Here is a 15,000-nt window from a genome sequence, read left to right as displayed (position 1 = left end):
GACTGGAAGTTTGGGATGATTACACCTCACCACCACGTAATTCAAAACACGTCACCACCAAGTAATTCAAAACACCTCACCACCAAGTAATTTAAAACACCTCACAGCCATAAAACACGTCATGAAAACACCTCACCACCACAAAATTAAAAATACCTCAACACCACGAAATTAAAAACACCTCACAGCCATACAACGCAATAAAAACACCTCACCACCACAAAATTAAAAACACCTCATCACCACATAATTACAAACACCTCACCACCACGTAATTATAAATACCTCACCACCACCTAATTCAAAACACCTCACCACCATGTGATTTAAAAACACTTCACCACCATGTGATTTAAAAACACCTCACCACCATGTGATTTAAAAACACCTCACCACCACGTCATTTAAAAACACCTCACCACCACATATTCAAAATACCTCACCAGCACTTGACTCTAAACCACCACAACGTTATTAAAAACACTTCACAACCACGGAAACAAAAGTTTGAGGGAGTCGTTAAGTGACAACACAGACACTGCCCAGATGTGTAGTTATATATATAAATGACTGTACCCGAGTTGCTGTTTTGTCGTGGTTTAAACCAATAATAATTCAAACAATTATTTTGCACAAATGTATTTGTAATATACGTGATATCACATTTTATAAACAATTGAAGTTGAAAACTTAAGTTGAAAAAAAAAATTGCCCCCCAAAAAAAAGGTTGGAAATTTTTTCAACGAAAATACCCTTAGGACATACCGACGGGAGAAACATGTGCATACAAGAAGTTTGGTACGATTTCACAAAAGTTTGAGAAAGTAGTTCAGTGACAAGACAGACACTGCACAGATATATACTGTATATAGATATAGTTATATATATTGTTGCGGTTTTGTGGTTTTATAATAAAGATTAATTTCCCCTCCTAGTTAGTTACACTACAACATATAGCCTCGCAATAGTTCAGTTATTTCTTCATAAATGTAAGTGTAGTCCTTTTCCTATCATAGTTTTGCGTTGAGTAGGATAGTGAAAATTAGGTGCCCTTATGATGCTTCGATGCTTTTGGTTTTGGCGTGAAATACAACGAGGCAGGCCTGAACAAGTCGACCAGGGCCGAAGGAAGGCGAAGCTGTCGGTAAGCGCGAGCCGCCAATCAGGGCTCGAGGGGAGTGACTTACCACTGCGGCAAAAGGCGGGGTTTGGACAGTTCGAGTCGGGCGAGGGCGGGGCGATATAACCCTGTGCCCAGAGCCCCCCACCTCAGTTATGAGTTATGAGAGGAGATGCGCTGAGACAAGTTATGAGAGAGCAGTTCGGGTGAGATGAGTTACGATTCGGAGTTGTGAGAAGACGCGCGTGAGATTGCGTTGTGTCGAGTCATATCGGAGGAACTGAATAACTCCGTGTATATGAACTTTGCCCTGCTCCCCGCGCTCTGTGCAGTATTAATCGCGCTGTAAAAGACGACTCATGCCGGGCCACATACACGCGTATTTCCTTCCACCTGCCTTTGCCGATATACGCGCCGTGAGGATTTTCCCACCTGCCTGCCTTCGCTAGGACACGTGCTGTGACCGCCAGGGGGCCACGACCGGGTGAGCTGTTCCTGGAGTGACCGAAGCAGGCGCGTTCGGCACGCGAACATTCTTCTTCCATTTCCCCGTGTGAGTGATCGGGCCCGTGTCTGGGGAATAAGTAAGACTGCTTAAGTTCTGCCCTGTGTCCCTTCTTCTACCAAATCATTCTAACTAGTGTAAATAAATCTGTTCTTCCTTCTGATTCGACCGTCTTGTGTTTTCCATCATTAACCTCGCATGGTACGAATTAGATCACTCTGATCAGGTTCGATAGAAAGGTAATAGCACGAGTCACGTGGTACGCAAATCCGCTTGGGTGTACTCAATTACACGTGGTTCGTGCGAGACTCGATCCCCGCTACCACTGCGGTGTTGCTACTCAAGGTACGCGTGAAATTGTCCTGAAACCCTTTTCCTCATCTGCCCGGAAGCGGCGACTCAGTCTCGCGGTTTTGAAGACCCAAAGAGAAAAAGGGGCTTAATCTCCCCCCTTTGAAAGGGAATGGGCTTCGGAAAACCGCAACAATATATATATATATATATATATATATATATATATATGTATGTATGTATGTATGTATGTATGTATATATATAAATATATAATATATAAATAAATAAAGACGTTCAAGACTCAGAAAGAACAGCAATGGAAACATAAAGTAAAGAAAACCCAGCAAAAACAACAACAGATGGACAGACTAATCTGACAGGAAGCTTTTATCCTTGTCGGAGCCAAGCGGGCCTTGTCTGCCTTGTGAGAAGCCAGAAACGAAAGCTCTTTTATGGAGAATTTATCAGGGTGTTTCACAAAGATTGATACAACTTTGACGTCCTGCTATGTCTTTGTTATTTCACCTTTACTGCTTTCCTTATCAGGATTTGGTGATGTTGGCGTGGTATTTGTTCACTGCGATTTCTAGCTCCACAGCTGCACCCAAACGGGATCAACCTGATCTGGTTCTGTGATGAAGCCCATTTCCACTTGAACGGTGCCATCAACAACCACAACAACATTTTCTGGCGGAGGGGGTTGGGGGGGGCATAACCACATGAGGAGATCACTGAGAGGTACCTGAGAGGGCCTAAGGTCACATGCTTCTACACCTTTAATAGCAGATAGGGAATGCTTGGGCCTTACTGGTTTGAGAATGACAACAGCAGTACGGTGACGATCAACGGTGAGCTCCACCGGGCCTTGCTCCAGAAGTTCCATAATGATCTAGCCCAAAAGGTCACCCCAATCCAGCTCAGCACGATCTGGTTTATACAGGAAGGTGCACCCCCGCATACAGCTGGTGACGCCATCACTTTCCTGCAGCAGCAGCTCTTCAGAAACCGCCTCTTTGCCCTGGGTACCGCTCATGACTGGGCACCCCATAGCCCAGACTTGAACCCTCTGGACTACTCGTTCTGGGGGGCTGCCAGGGGCTCTGTCTACAGTCTACGCCAATTGCCCTGCCACACTGGATGATCTGAAGCAGGAGGTGTTAGACTACCTCCAGACAGTGCCACGTGAGACCTACAGGAAAGTTGGACAGAACCTTGGAGTCAGGAACAATGCCTGTCTGAACCGTGGAGGGCTACACACCGAGAACGTCAATTACACGGATTTTGCGTAAATGCCAATTTCAGACCAAGTGCTCTCACTAACTCTAGCAGTCACTTCACTGCAATAGCATTCGGTGATAGAAAATACCATGTCATGAGCTTTCAATAAATGTTTGGTTCACGTTCCTGAGGTTTCTGTTTCTTTTTAAATAAACGTGAAAGTTTTATCACTCTTTTTGAAACACCCGGTATAAATAGAGAGTGGGTTTAAACGTACAGTGACTAACCTTTCTTTCCTTCAAGGTACAGTGACTGTTCCACGTACACCCACGTAAAGTGGGACATAACATCAGGGGGACTAAGTTTGACATTTTGGTGAATATCTTTTCGTGAAGTGAAAACAATTCTAAAAGGTGAGGATTATAAATATCTTCAAATGTTTAAAACACGAATGGGGTAAAAACAACTGTATGTGCTGATAATGTGTCGGACACCAATGCAGTCTCACCTTTTTAGCAGATCCTTGGAATCCTGAAAATAAAGAAAACAAAGAATGAGATCAAGATATTTGAATGAATGAATGTTTCTTTTCATTTATCAAATACTAGCTGGAGTATCCGGCGTTGCCCAGAGTCAATTTGGGGGGTTTTTTTCCTATTTTTTTGTGTGTGCCGAAAACACTTCCTAACACCAACAAAGGAAAATTTATATTAGAACACACACACACACACACACACACACACACACACACACACACACACACACACACACACACACACATACACACACACACACACACTTGGGTCCTTATGCCTGTTTATCTGCACAGAATGTGAGTATCTGTATTTATTCCATTCGACCCTTGACAACCATCAGACCTTTGACAGGCCTCAGACCCTTATAAGACCCCTAAAACTCTTCAGACCCCTAAGACACCGCTCTCTTATAGTATAGACAAGAGAGTTCATAGAACACGATACCCCATGCAGTGTTTAATTATATACTTCAATATTAATAAAATAATGATTTTTAGGATCGTCAAAAAAAATAAATCCGGAGGTTTATTGTTACTTTAACAATCTTATACATCACAATTTTGCATTGCAATAAGACGATGTTGAGTCACAGTTTAGGAGCTGGAGACTTTATTGATCACCATAGAACACAGCATCAATCAGCATCGTACAACCATAGGGTGGCTTCTTCTTCACCCCTGATACTGCACCGTCTCACTTGCTATGCCCTCTGATGCTACATATAAATATACTGTATATCATTGTTAGTCGAAGTATTATGAAGGCAATTTATGTTCGCAGTGTTCAAGTATATAATTCAATATAAATAAAGGTATAAAGACGTATTCAATAAATAAATTCCAGGTTTTACCGCTGTTTTACCCAGAGTCTATTACATCACCCTATGTAACACATTGCATTAGTTATTCGTGCCTGTTGTTTGTGTCCTTTATAACATCCTTATAAACAGTGAGGTTCCTGTTTGGAATGATTTTCGATTTTGTTTGACTGCGAGGCAGGCAGATGTGCGATTGGGACACATTTAGAGCCAGAGTACGGTAAAACCACAAACTTGTGATCCTATTTGTGTTCAAAATAGAACATTCAATTTATAACATTCTAGTGGTATCCATTCGAGAGCTACTATGGCATGGCGGATATCAGGGAGACGAAATATATGATCTCATACACCAGAGTGAAAAATTATATCTGGGTTGACATTTGAACACAGGATTATACAGCTCAGAAATGGGTGCACAGATCTCAAGGTTATCCTGCCAAACTCTGCTGAACTGGAAATATTAAACATGAGAATATTTGTAATATGTTTATGATAAACCACACCTGCAGAAACGAAGTGGTATCCAATTCCTCCTGGAGTGCTGTTTGCAGTAAGGATTTTTCTTGATGAAGAGACTCCTTCTGCTGCTCCAGTTTCTCTTTCTGCTTCCCAAGAAGAAAAAGCTTTTCCATTTTCCTCTTGTTGATCTGACCTTTCATCAGATCCACAGTTTCATTTACTATTTGGCACAACTCCATTCGCCTTTTTTCCAGCAGGTCCTCAGCACCTCTGTCTGCGTTCTGAGAGGGGTTATTGATTGAAATATTAAAAAATCAACGATAAATATTCAAAGAAAATGAGAAAACTAACAAAAAAAGGACAAATTAGTGATCTTAACAGAATCATATGACTGATTCCAGCAGTAAATTTCAAAGGGAAAATGAAGTCGACGTATTTAATGTTAAGCCTGGGTCAGGGCTGATCATCAGCAGGCCTTGAAGTTCAAGAGATCGAAGCTATTCCCGACTGTGGAATATTGATAGGTGAGTTTGTTTGATGATTCTTCCATGGTGACAAGATGTGTTGGGTTTCAACATTGTCAGCCCAGTGTGTGTCTAATCAATTCCAGTTCCTCAGAGAGCAAAACATCCGCTGTCTGCCTGGCAGTGGAATGGAGTCCTGTATGGTACAATGACAGATTCCATAACCTTACTCAGAAATTGAACTAGGCTTACTGGTCTATAGTTGCACCCTTCTTGTGCATGGGAGTGATATTAGCTAACTCACAGGTAGAGGAGAAGTGGCCAAGATAGAAGGAAGCACACAAGAGAAGGCTAAACTCGTGAGAAACCAAATGCCTCAATTCTGTGTTTACTTCCAAATATCATGTCCCCTACCCTCACTCTCGTTATCCATCCTTCCTGTCATACCCAGCTGCTTCTGGACTATGTCTTTGGCACCGGAGAAAACGGAGAAGGTTCTTTCAACTCTAGAATCTGACTCTGCTACTGGATTGGATGGTGTCCTAAAAACCTGCTTTGCTGCTCTTGGATCCTCTCTCTCTCTCTGCCCTTTTCTCCATGTCATTTGCCCTTGGGCCAAGGTCAACTTCCATCTGCTTGGAAATCCGACATTACATAACAATAAAGGCACATGGTAAAGATAATTTCTCCGTCAGGCTGAGCAGTTTACGTTTTGTATCCCACTAAAAGGCCAGATCTGGATCTGGACGTGAACCAAAATCTAATCGCTTGTTCGTCATCTAAACAACTCACCAACCAAGTTTTATCATAATCCATCCACAACGTTTTGAGATATCATGCTATGTATCGTTTTTGGCCACACCTCTCAATGGTGAAGAATACCTTAAACTAGAACTGCAACTTTATAACTGCTGGCAGTGATGACCAGTTTCCTCCACCTTCCTGCATTCATTGGACATGCTTTCATTGGACACACTTTGATATAACCCCGCTTTCATTCAACCCCATTTTATAACAACCCCGCTTTCATTGGACACGCTTTGATACAACTACCGGCAAAGTTTGGGGGGTGACAGGGCGGGCAATTCCCCCATCTTAATTATTTTCAGTATCTTACAATTAAGACAAAAACATCCCGTATTTAAACGTGAGTAACAATAATAAACGTAAACTGAATTTGTGATTTTACATACACTGTAACTACACTAACAAACAGTAATTTTGGAAGTCAGACCTTGCTACCCATTTTTAATATTAAGCCATTGCTCCCCCCAAATAGAGAAGTCAAACTACACCTATGGATACAACCCCGCTTTGCTACGACCCCGCTTTGATACAATCCTGCTTTCGTACAACCTCGCTTTGACACAACCCCACTTTCATTGGACACGCATTGATACAACCCCACTTTGATACAACCCCGCTTTGATACAACCCTGCTTTGATACAACCCCGTTGTGATACAAATTTGCTTTCACACAACCCCCACTTTCATCATAATTAAAGCTGCACAGACAAGTCACATGGCTGGAGAAGATAAAATGTAGTGTTTCTTCTTCGACACACAATAACAACTTCTACCTTCCCAACTGTACAACCAATCATGTTTAAATTTAAAAAACTTATTCCAAGTGATGATGTATACATGAGATTAAAGTTTCACATTCTTCAGTCAAGCAGTTCAAGAGAAATTAATTTTTTTAATATTTCCCTTGAATTATTAATGGCTTCCAAACCGAACAACCAATCATGTTGAAATTATATACACTTATTCCACTTGAGTCCTTCTACATGACTTTAAAGTTTCACATTGATCAATAAAGCCATTCAGTAGGTACAAAAGATTTTTCAAAAGGTTTTTAAGAATTCCATTGAATTATTTATCGCGCTAAACCATGTGACCTATCGCAAATTCCAAAAGGTCGTTTTAGCACTCACACTCACATTGGAAATTAATTGTAAAGTTTCCACTCGATAGGGTCAAAAATGAGGAAGGAGATAGGTTTTAAAGTTTTACTACTTCAAAGCATCATAGCTCACAAACCACGTGACCTATGACGTCAAAGCCCCCGAACGTTTGTTCGTCATGGGTATACGGTCATACATGTAAAGTTTGGCCTCGACCTGTTCAGGAGAAAGGTTTTTTTAGTGGTTTTTAAGGCTGTTTCCTTAACAATATGGTGGCCGAGCCACGTGACCTACGACGTCATAATATTTTTTTTTCTGCATCTATTTATACCGAGATGATGCTCAAGAAATTATTTCATCCTGATCGGATGAAGTTTTTTACTTGTAGAATTATGACGTCATAATTGAGGCACATATGACATCATCATTCACAAGGTTTATTCTCCATGGATAGGTTATTCCAATGAGACATGTTTCAATTTTGTCTGTGCAGCGCTTTTTGAGATATAGAGGTGCAAATTTATTCTGGTTTTCCAAGATGGCAGCCGTAGCATGTGATCTATAACAACAAATTCAAGATCATATTTGCCATTAAAAGATTCTACATGCCGAGCCGCTCCTATGGTGAAAATTTCCTGTCGATTGGTGCATGTATTGCAGAGAAAATGATTTTTAAAGGAAATAAATCCGAAAAATGGCAGTGGCACACTGTTAGATGGCCTCAGAAGAAAAAGTGTTGCGTTTCTTCTCCTTCCAACAACAATGACTTCTGGCTTCCAAACGGTATAAACAATCATGTTGACATTTTAAACACTTACTCCGATTGATGACAGCTACATTAAATTAAAGTTTCAAGTCAATCAATGCAGTGCTTCAATAGACAGAAGCTTTATAAGATTTTCGTTCAATTATATTAGCTATTGCGGCCAAAAAATTTAACTTATTGCAACTTCCCAAGTAACGTTTTAACTACCCTACAAGGGGAGCATTTTTGTAAAGTTGCCACTCGATATCTTCAAAAATTAGGGAGGAGATAGGTGTTAAAGGTTATGCTTAAAAACGGCATAACTCTGAAACCATATGATGCATGACATCATGATCGTTGAGCCTTTTGTTCGTCATGGGTATGTGATTATGCATGCAAAGTTTGGGCTCAATCTGTTCAGCCGTTGCGCAGAAAAATGGGTTTTAATGTTTTTCACGAAAAACAATATTGCGGCCAAACCACGTGACATATGACGTCAAAATTTTGTTGGCCCTAAAAAAAATTTTCACTTAGGTCATGCACAAAAAATATCATATTCGTGGCATCAAGGATTCTGTTTGTCGAATTCTAACCTTGTAAGGTTAGCACTTTTAATATCCTAAATGTACATATTTTTGGTTCCAATAGAGAGTTATTTAGAATGAGCCATGACTCAATTTTTCCATTGAACCGTTTCAGAAATGAAGAGGGGCAAAGTTGAAGGTTTTTTCCCCTACATGACGCCCATACCACGTGACCTATGACGTTATAATTAGCAGTAAAAAAAGACGACATGTTTAGCCAATCACTTGGTGAAAATTTCGTGCCAATCGGACCAACAGTTGCTGAGAACGTTGATTTTAAAGTTTTCGGACATGAAAAAAGTGGCGGAATAAAAGGTAAGGGCGAACAATAATCTTGAACAATAATACATTTCATGGAGAGGAATACCTATTTATCATATCCAGATCTGGATGTTCACCAAAATTTAATCAATTAGTCGTTACACACCCAACCTTTCCACCAAATTTCATCTTACTTCCAATCATCAGCAAGGTCATGAAAGGTCATGGAATCAGTTGATATGAAATCCTTCTTTTCACTGACAACCTCATCTCAAATCACCAAATTTGGTTTCAGACCAGGTCACTCCACCTTGGACATGCTGCTTCAACTCACCCAACAATGGATGGAGGCCCTCAATGTCAGAAATAAGATCAGGGCCATCTCTCTGGATATATCTTGTGCTTTTCTTACAGTCTGGCATCCTGCGTTACTCTCCAAACTCTCTGCCTATGTTATACAAGGGCAACCCACATGAATGGCTGACTGACATCCTCCGCTCTCGTAGCCAACGTGTGACTCTCAACGCAATCCGAATTGGAATCTCCTGCGATGAAGTTAACTCCGAGGGCCTTTCACTCACTCACCGCAGGCAGGTTGGTGGTCTTTCTGTCTTCTACCGACTCCTCTCCGGCCTTGCTCCCCCAGCTCTCTCTGTGCTCTGTCTCCCCAATATTCCTTCAGGTCGCACAAGATCTGCCTGCAACCCTCTTATGGTTAAACTGCCAAAATCTAGGCTCTCTGCTCACCTTCACTCTTTCATTCCCATTTTCTCCCGCCTCTGGAACAAACTCCCCCACTCCCTTCAATCCCACTCCTCCCTCCAGGTCTTTAAAACAGCTGTTCACCACCATCTCTTATCTTCCCCCATCCAAAACCTTGATCTTTTCTACCCCCGCTAATTCACCACAGATACACTTTTTTGAAATTCCAACTTCTTTCCTGGAAGTCCTTGCAGTGTTCATATGTCTTATACCTCTCCCACCTCTCCCACCTCCCCCAAAGCCCTCCCCCTCCCACATTTCTCCCGATGTCCCTGCGCTCAAATGTTGTGTTTGTGTCCTTCCCCCTCTCTCCCCATCTTGTCTGCCACTCCCTTTATTTTTTGTGTTTTGTGTGTCGGTTTGACTTTATGTGTGATTAATGTTAGCTCTTTCACGAGCCTCGATGTTGTATCCAAAAAAAAAAAAATCCGTTCATCTCCTCTTCGTAATGTTTCAAAAACACTAAAATGGTTTTCATCATTACATCATCACATTCTTCATTACTCATACAAAGAGAATGTGATGGGTATATAAAAAATGTACAATAAATAAACCTTTAGCAAATTTGGATAAACTTTATCTTAGACCAACGCCATGTGGTCCATTGATCATCGCAGAGTGTGCAAACTTGTCTCGTCCTGCCACTGATGTTTGCAGGAAAGTGAATAAATCAATTAATTTTACTGTTCCAAAATTCAAGAGCATCTGCAAAGCATTTTGAGGAAGAATCCAAATCTGATCTGTTGAGTTGATAAAATTAGACCTGAGTGGTGATGGAATGAAATAACCTTGGGTTCATGAGGTGGTTAATGTTGAGTGTGAAAAGGGACAGAGGTTACCCGAGATGTTAACAAGATTATGCAGATTGGGCCAAAATGACTTCCACCCAAGGAATAACATTACAGTTTTACCAAAGGATAATGTTTTTATTTGTAATAACAGCTATTCCTTGGTATTCCCTACCTGTGTCTGCCCTTCCTCCTCCTGAACCTCGTGTAGTTGAGATTCATTGCTCTCAATTGACTTCAATACCCGACAGTGTTTTTCAGCCAAAACGACCTGCACAGAATAAGGAAGGAACAGAATAGAAATGAACAATTCTGTGGTGAAACCGTCACTCTCCAAGGATAGTCACATTCATACCACCAAGATGGAGGCCTCTCAATTTTATCCAAAATTACACCTGGCCTTGCTCCTCCTGCCCTCTCCGAGCACTGCTCTCCCCAAGCCACCCCAGGTCACATGCTTTCCTCAAGGAACAATTATCTGCTCATCTTCCCCAAGTTCAGGCTGCTTTTCCATATTCCGTGCCTTTCATGTCAGAGTTGTAGGCATCTCAGGGTCAAACATTCTGCCTTTTGGTGAACATTTTGAGCACGAAACACTTTATAATCCCTGAAGCCTTCTCATGGTAATTTAAAATCAACAATTAAACTCCATCATCCTTTATCAGGTGGTCACCTGTAAAAGGTTCTACATTACCTATTACTGTTTCTATCCAGATGAAAGATCAACAACAGCATATAATAAATAATTGTAATGAAGCACAATATGTCCTGGATATAAGGAAGATAACTCAATCAGCTGTATGAAGGATAGAAGAGGGAAGGAAAGAATAAGGAAGAACTCAGATGCTGGGAAGTGGCGGGGAATGGTCGCAAACCGGTGTGCTGTTTCTGATGTGTCTTTGGTGCTAATAAAACCTGTTTGAGTTGGACAGTTGATTAACGTTGGTAACAAAACATTATAAACTCATTCTCAGAAATGTCTCACTCGAGAAATATTCTGTTACGATGACACAAGCTGATCAGAAATGGAGAATCAAAAGGAAAATAAATTGAGGCCTATATACAAGCTTACTTCATAAAGAATTAGAATGGCACTCGGTGGAGTGCAAACCTCTGCCAGGCTGAACAGTTTACGTTTTGTATCCCACCGAAAGGTCAGTCCTACAGCCGGACGATAACCAAAATCGAATTGGCTTGTTCTTGTCACCTATCCAACTCACCCACCTGGTTTTATCATGGTCAGTTCATCACCTTTTGAGATATCATGCTATGCTGTATATAGTTTTGGCTCTATCTCTCAATGGTGGAAAATCACTGGAAAAATGATAGTATCCAGATCAGGATCCTCACCAAAATCTAATCCATCCTTGTCACACACCCAACCTGTCCACAAAATTTCGTCCGAATCCGTCAATAACTTTTTGAGATGTCCTGCTCACATGCAAACAGACAGTCAAAAAGACACACGAAAGGGGTGAAAGCATAACCTCTGTCCACCATTGGTGGTGGAGGTAAATATACTGTAGAATGGATGTAATATACGTATATACAATAACCATATTTTCACCGATTTACTCACTTTTAGTTTATTAGGAGCAGACCCCATGGGAACAACTTCGTGTTCCTTATGTTGTCCATCCTTGCACTTTGGGCAAATCAAGCTCCAGTCATCCATGCAATAAAATTTAAATAGGTCTCCATGCACAGTACATCTTAGTTTCTCAATCTTCACTCCAGGATCCACCAGGTTGTGCCCTTCCTGTTGATGACTCTTCAGATGTTGATCACAGCAGAGAATCCCACAAGTTACACATCTCTTGGCTGCCTCTTGGCCACAATTCTCACATATTCTCTTCTTATTTCCTGAAATGGGAAATCAAGGAGAATTTTAATGGCCAATGAATATCTAAGAGTGGTTATTATGCATTCATAAATTAACTTTTGCATTTTACTTGCTTTCTGAAAAGTGATACGTCATGAGATGAACAACACAAACTCATTAGAGTCTAAAAATGGTGTATTTTAGAATTAGCTTATAGCGCAAGAGCTTCGGCACTTTAATCATGTGTCCGAGGCCAGGATGATTGCGGATGATTTGTGAATCAGAATTTTGCACTGATTTATGAAAACGATTTCGTAATTGCCGCAGTTGCTGATTTTTTGGCTAAAACCGCCATCATGTGTTTTTCTTTTTCACCGACAAATGTCCAAAAATTTTTTTATTCAGTTATCTAAAATGACGACAACACGTGCATGTGGGATATTAAAATAAAGGCAATCTCTTTGTGGACATGGGTAAACATTAAAAAGACATTAGGGATAAAACATCATGGTCATCAGAGACAATTTAGTCCATAATTTTAGGAAAAGACTGCTATGATTTACAAAATGTGTGACATGAATCACCCAACAGGTGTCTTTTTATCACAATTAACCATGTTCACCTCTGCCACCTGCGATGGACAGAGGTTGTTTTCACCCCTGTTGTTTGTTTGTTTGACAGTGAACAGGATATCTGAACAGAACATGTGGTTGGATTCGGATGATATTTGGTGGGCAGGTTGGGTGTGTGACAAGAACGAAATGATTGCAAATTTTTTTTGAAGATCCGGATATGGATCCAGATTTGAGATTTTTTATTTTTTTTAATGATTCTTCACCATTGAGTGATAGGGCAAAAAACTATAAATAGCACGATATCTCAAAAATTGTGGATGGATTATGACAAAACTTGGAAGTGTTGGGAGGTGACAAGAACAAGCCAATTCCATGTTGGTTCAGGTCTTGTTCCCTATCCAGCCTATCAGTGGATACAACATGCAAACTGTTCAGCCTGGTGGAGGTATGCGCTCTACCGAGTGCCGCTCTCGGTTATATATGTAAAAAGGGGGCAGTTGTACACTTAGGCTCGTATATCCAATATGGCTGCCAGTTGTACAAATATATCCAATATGGCTGCCAGATTACATGGCTGATGACATCATGAATTTACATTCTCCAATATAATTGTTGCATAGACCACGTTCAAGAAATTTCAAACTGATCGGACTAAGCATTGTAATTGTCAAATGATGTCATAATTGAGGTACCAATGACATCATCGTTAACAACACCTATTCCTGGTGTGCAGTTCGTTGCAATGAGCTACGTTTCAATTTTTCACTTTTGAAATCATAATTATCATTAATGAATTTTTTTGTTTTTGTATACATAATCGAGGCTCGTGAAAGAGCTAACATTTATCACACAAACAAATCAAACAGACAAACAAACAAAGTGTATAAAAAGGGGAGCGGTAGACAGGATGGGGAGAGTGGGGAAGCACATAACCACAACATTTGTGAGGGACATCGGTAATGTGTGGGAGGGAGAGGGCTTGGGGGGAGGCGGCGTGGGAAGGGGGGGGGGTGGGCTCTGTTGTTGAAACTCTCTGTTGTTGAAAGCAACTCTGTTGTTGAAACATCAGGTGTGAAGGTTTCAGTGACAAATATCATTTGAATGTGCTTTTGCACTTTTATAAACCAAACAGTGAATTATTTATTGAAGTTCTGCTGCTTACCTGAATTGGGGGCCTTGCGTGTTGGCGATGCAATGTTTGTCCATGATCCAAGGCATGGATATGTACCTTGAACCTTTAGCTTGTGAAGAATCCCAACAAAGGTCTCTGCATGATCCTCACCTTTTCCTTCTATGATGTCCAAACATGCTCTGATTTTATCTCCGTTGGATTCCTTGTTTGTGATTCGATCCAAATCTTCCCTTTCCAACAATCCCTCCTTTCTGGCTTGGTCAAATGCCTTTTGAGGCCCATGCAGTAAAGCATCAACAATATTTGATATATTTCGTGACAGAATATTTACAAAACAACCTTCTTCCTCGCTCGACATGTTTGGAAGGAAAGTTGACGGAGAGTATCTGAAGCAAAATCTAAAAAAAAAAAAGAGAGATGTAACAGTCAAGAAACTTGTCTATTGTCAGACACCCTGTTTAAATAGACACTGATCATACTCCACAATGAACAAACACATCTGTGAATTCTAAGGAAAATGGTTTTGGTTCTTGTTTTCATTTTTTTGATTTCTATGAAAATCAAATTACTTCTTTTTCGATGCAAGCATTGAGATCTTACTGTCTTCTACCGACTCCTCTACGTCCTAGCTCCCCCTGCCCTGTCTGTGCTCTGTCCCACAAATATTCCTTAAGGACACACAAGATGGCTGCCAGAAACCCTTTTCTTGTGAAACTGACAAAATCAAGACTTTCTCCTCACCTTCATTCTTTCATTCCTCTTTTTTCCCACCTCTGGAACAAACTCCCACATTCCCTTCAATCCCACTCCTCCCACCAGGTCTTCAAAACAGCTGTTCACCACCATCTCTTATCTTCCCCAATCCAAACCTTGATAATTTATACCCTCGTTAACATACCCCAAATACACCTCTTTCAATCTCCGATGTCATTCCTGAAATTCCTAGGAGTGTCCATTTGTTCATACCATGTATCCCTCCCCCACACCCCACCCTCTCCCTTAGAGATC

General features: G+C 40.9%; 2 protein-coding genes across 2 annotated transcripts in view; one reads left to right on the top strand and one right to left on the bottom strand.

Annotated features, from left to right (window-relative positions):
- The window catches only part of LOC144889669 (E3 ubiquitin/ISG15 ligase TRIM25-like), a 227,709-nt gene that overhangs the window by 72,274 nt on the left and 140,435 nt on the right, over positions 1-15,000 (bottom strand). The window contains exons 2-7 of the mRNA XM_078770792.1: positions 14,023-14,390; positions 12,043-12,326; positions 10,639-10,734; positions 4,996-5,232; positions 3,645-3,667; positions 1,553-1,693 (exon numbers count right to left, since the gene is read on the bottom strand). Coding sequence (XP_078626918.1) covers positions 1,553-1,693; positions 3,645-3,667; positions 4,996-5,232; positions 10,639-10,734; positions 12,043-12,326; positions 14,023-14,350 — 1,109 coding nt within the window. The 5' untranslated portion in view covers positions 14,351-14,390. The remainder of the gene's footprint in view (positions 1-1,552; positions 1,694-3,644; positions 3,668-4,995; positions 5,233-10,638; positions 10,735-12,042; positions 12,327-14,022; positions 14,391-15,000) is intronic.
- LOC137418556 (E3 ubiquitin/ISG15 ligase TRIM25-like) overlaps positions 1-15,000 on the top strand; it is a 1,139,870-nt gene that overhangs the window by 1,040,537 nt on the left and 84,333 nt on the right. The gene's annotated exons all lie outside the window — the stretch shown is intronic.

This window comes from Myxine glutinosa, chromosome 1 (genome assembly GCF_964187855.1).
Source record: "Myxine glutinosa chromosome 1, kmMyxGlut1.1, whole genome shotgun sequence".
NCBI classification, from domain to species: domain Eukaryota; kingdom Metazoa; phylum Chordata; class Myxini; order Myxiniformes; family Myxinidae; genus Myxine; species Myxine glutinosa.
The sequence above is the reverse complement of the archived record's forward strand: the minus strand, read 5'-3'. Positions and strand labels throughout refer to the sequence as shown.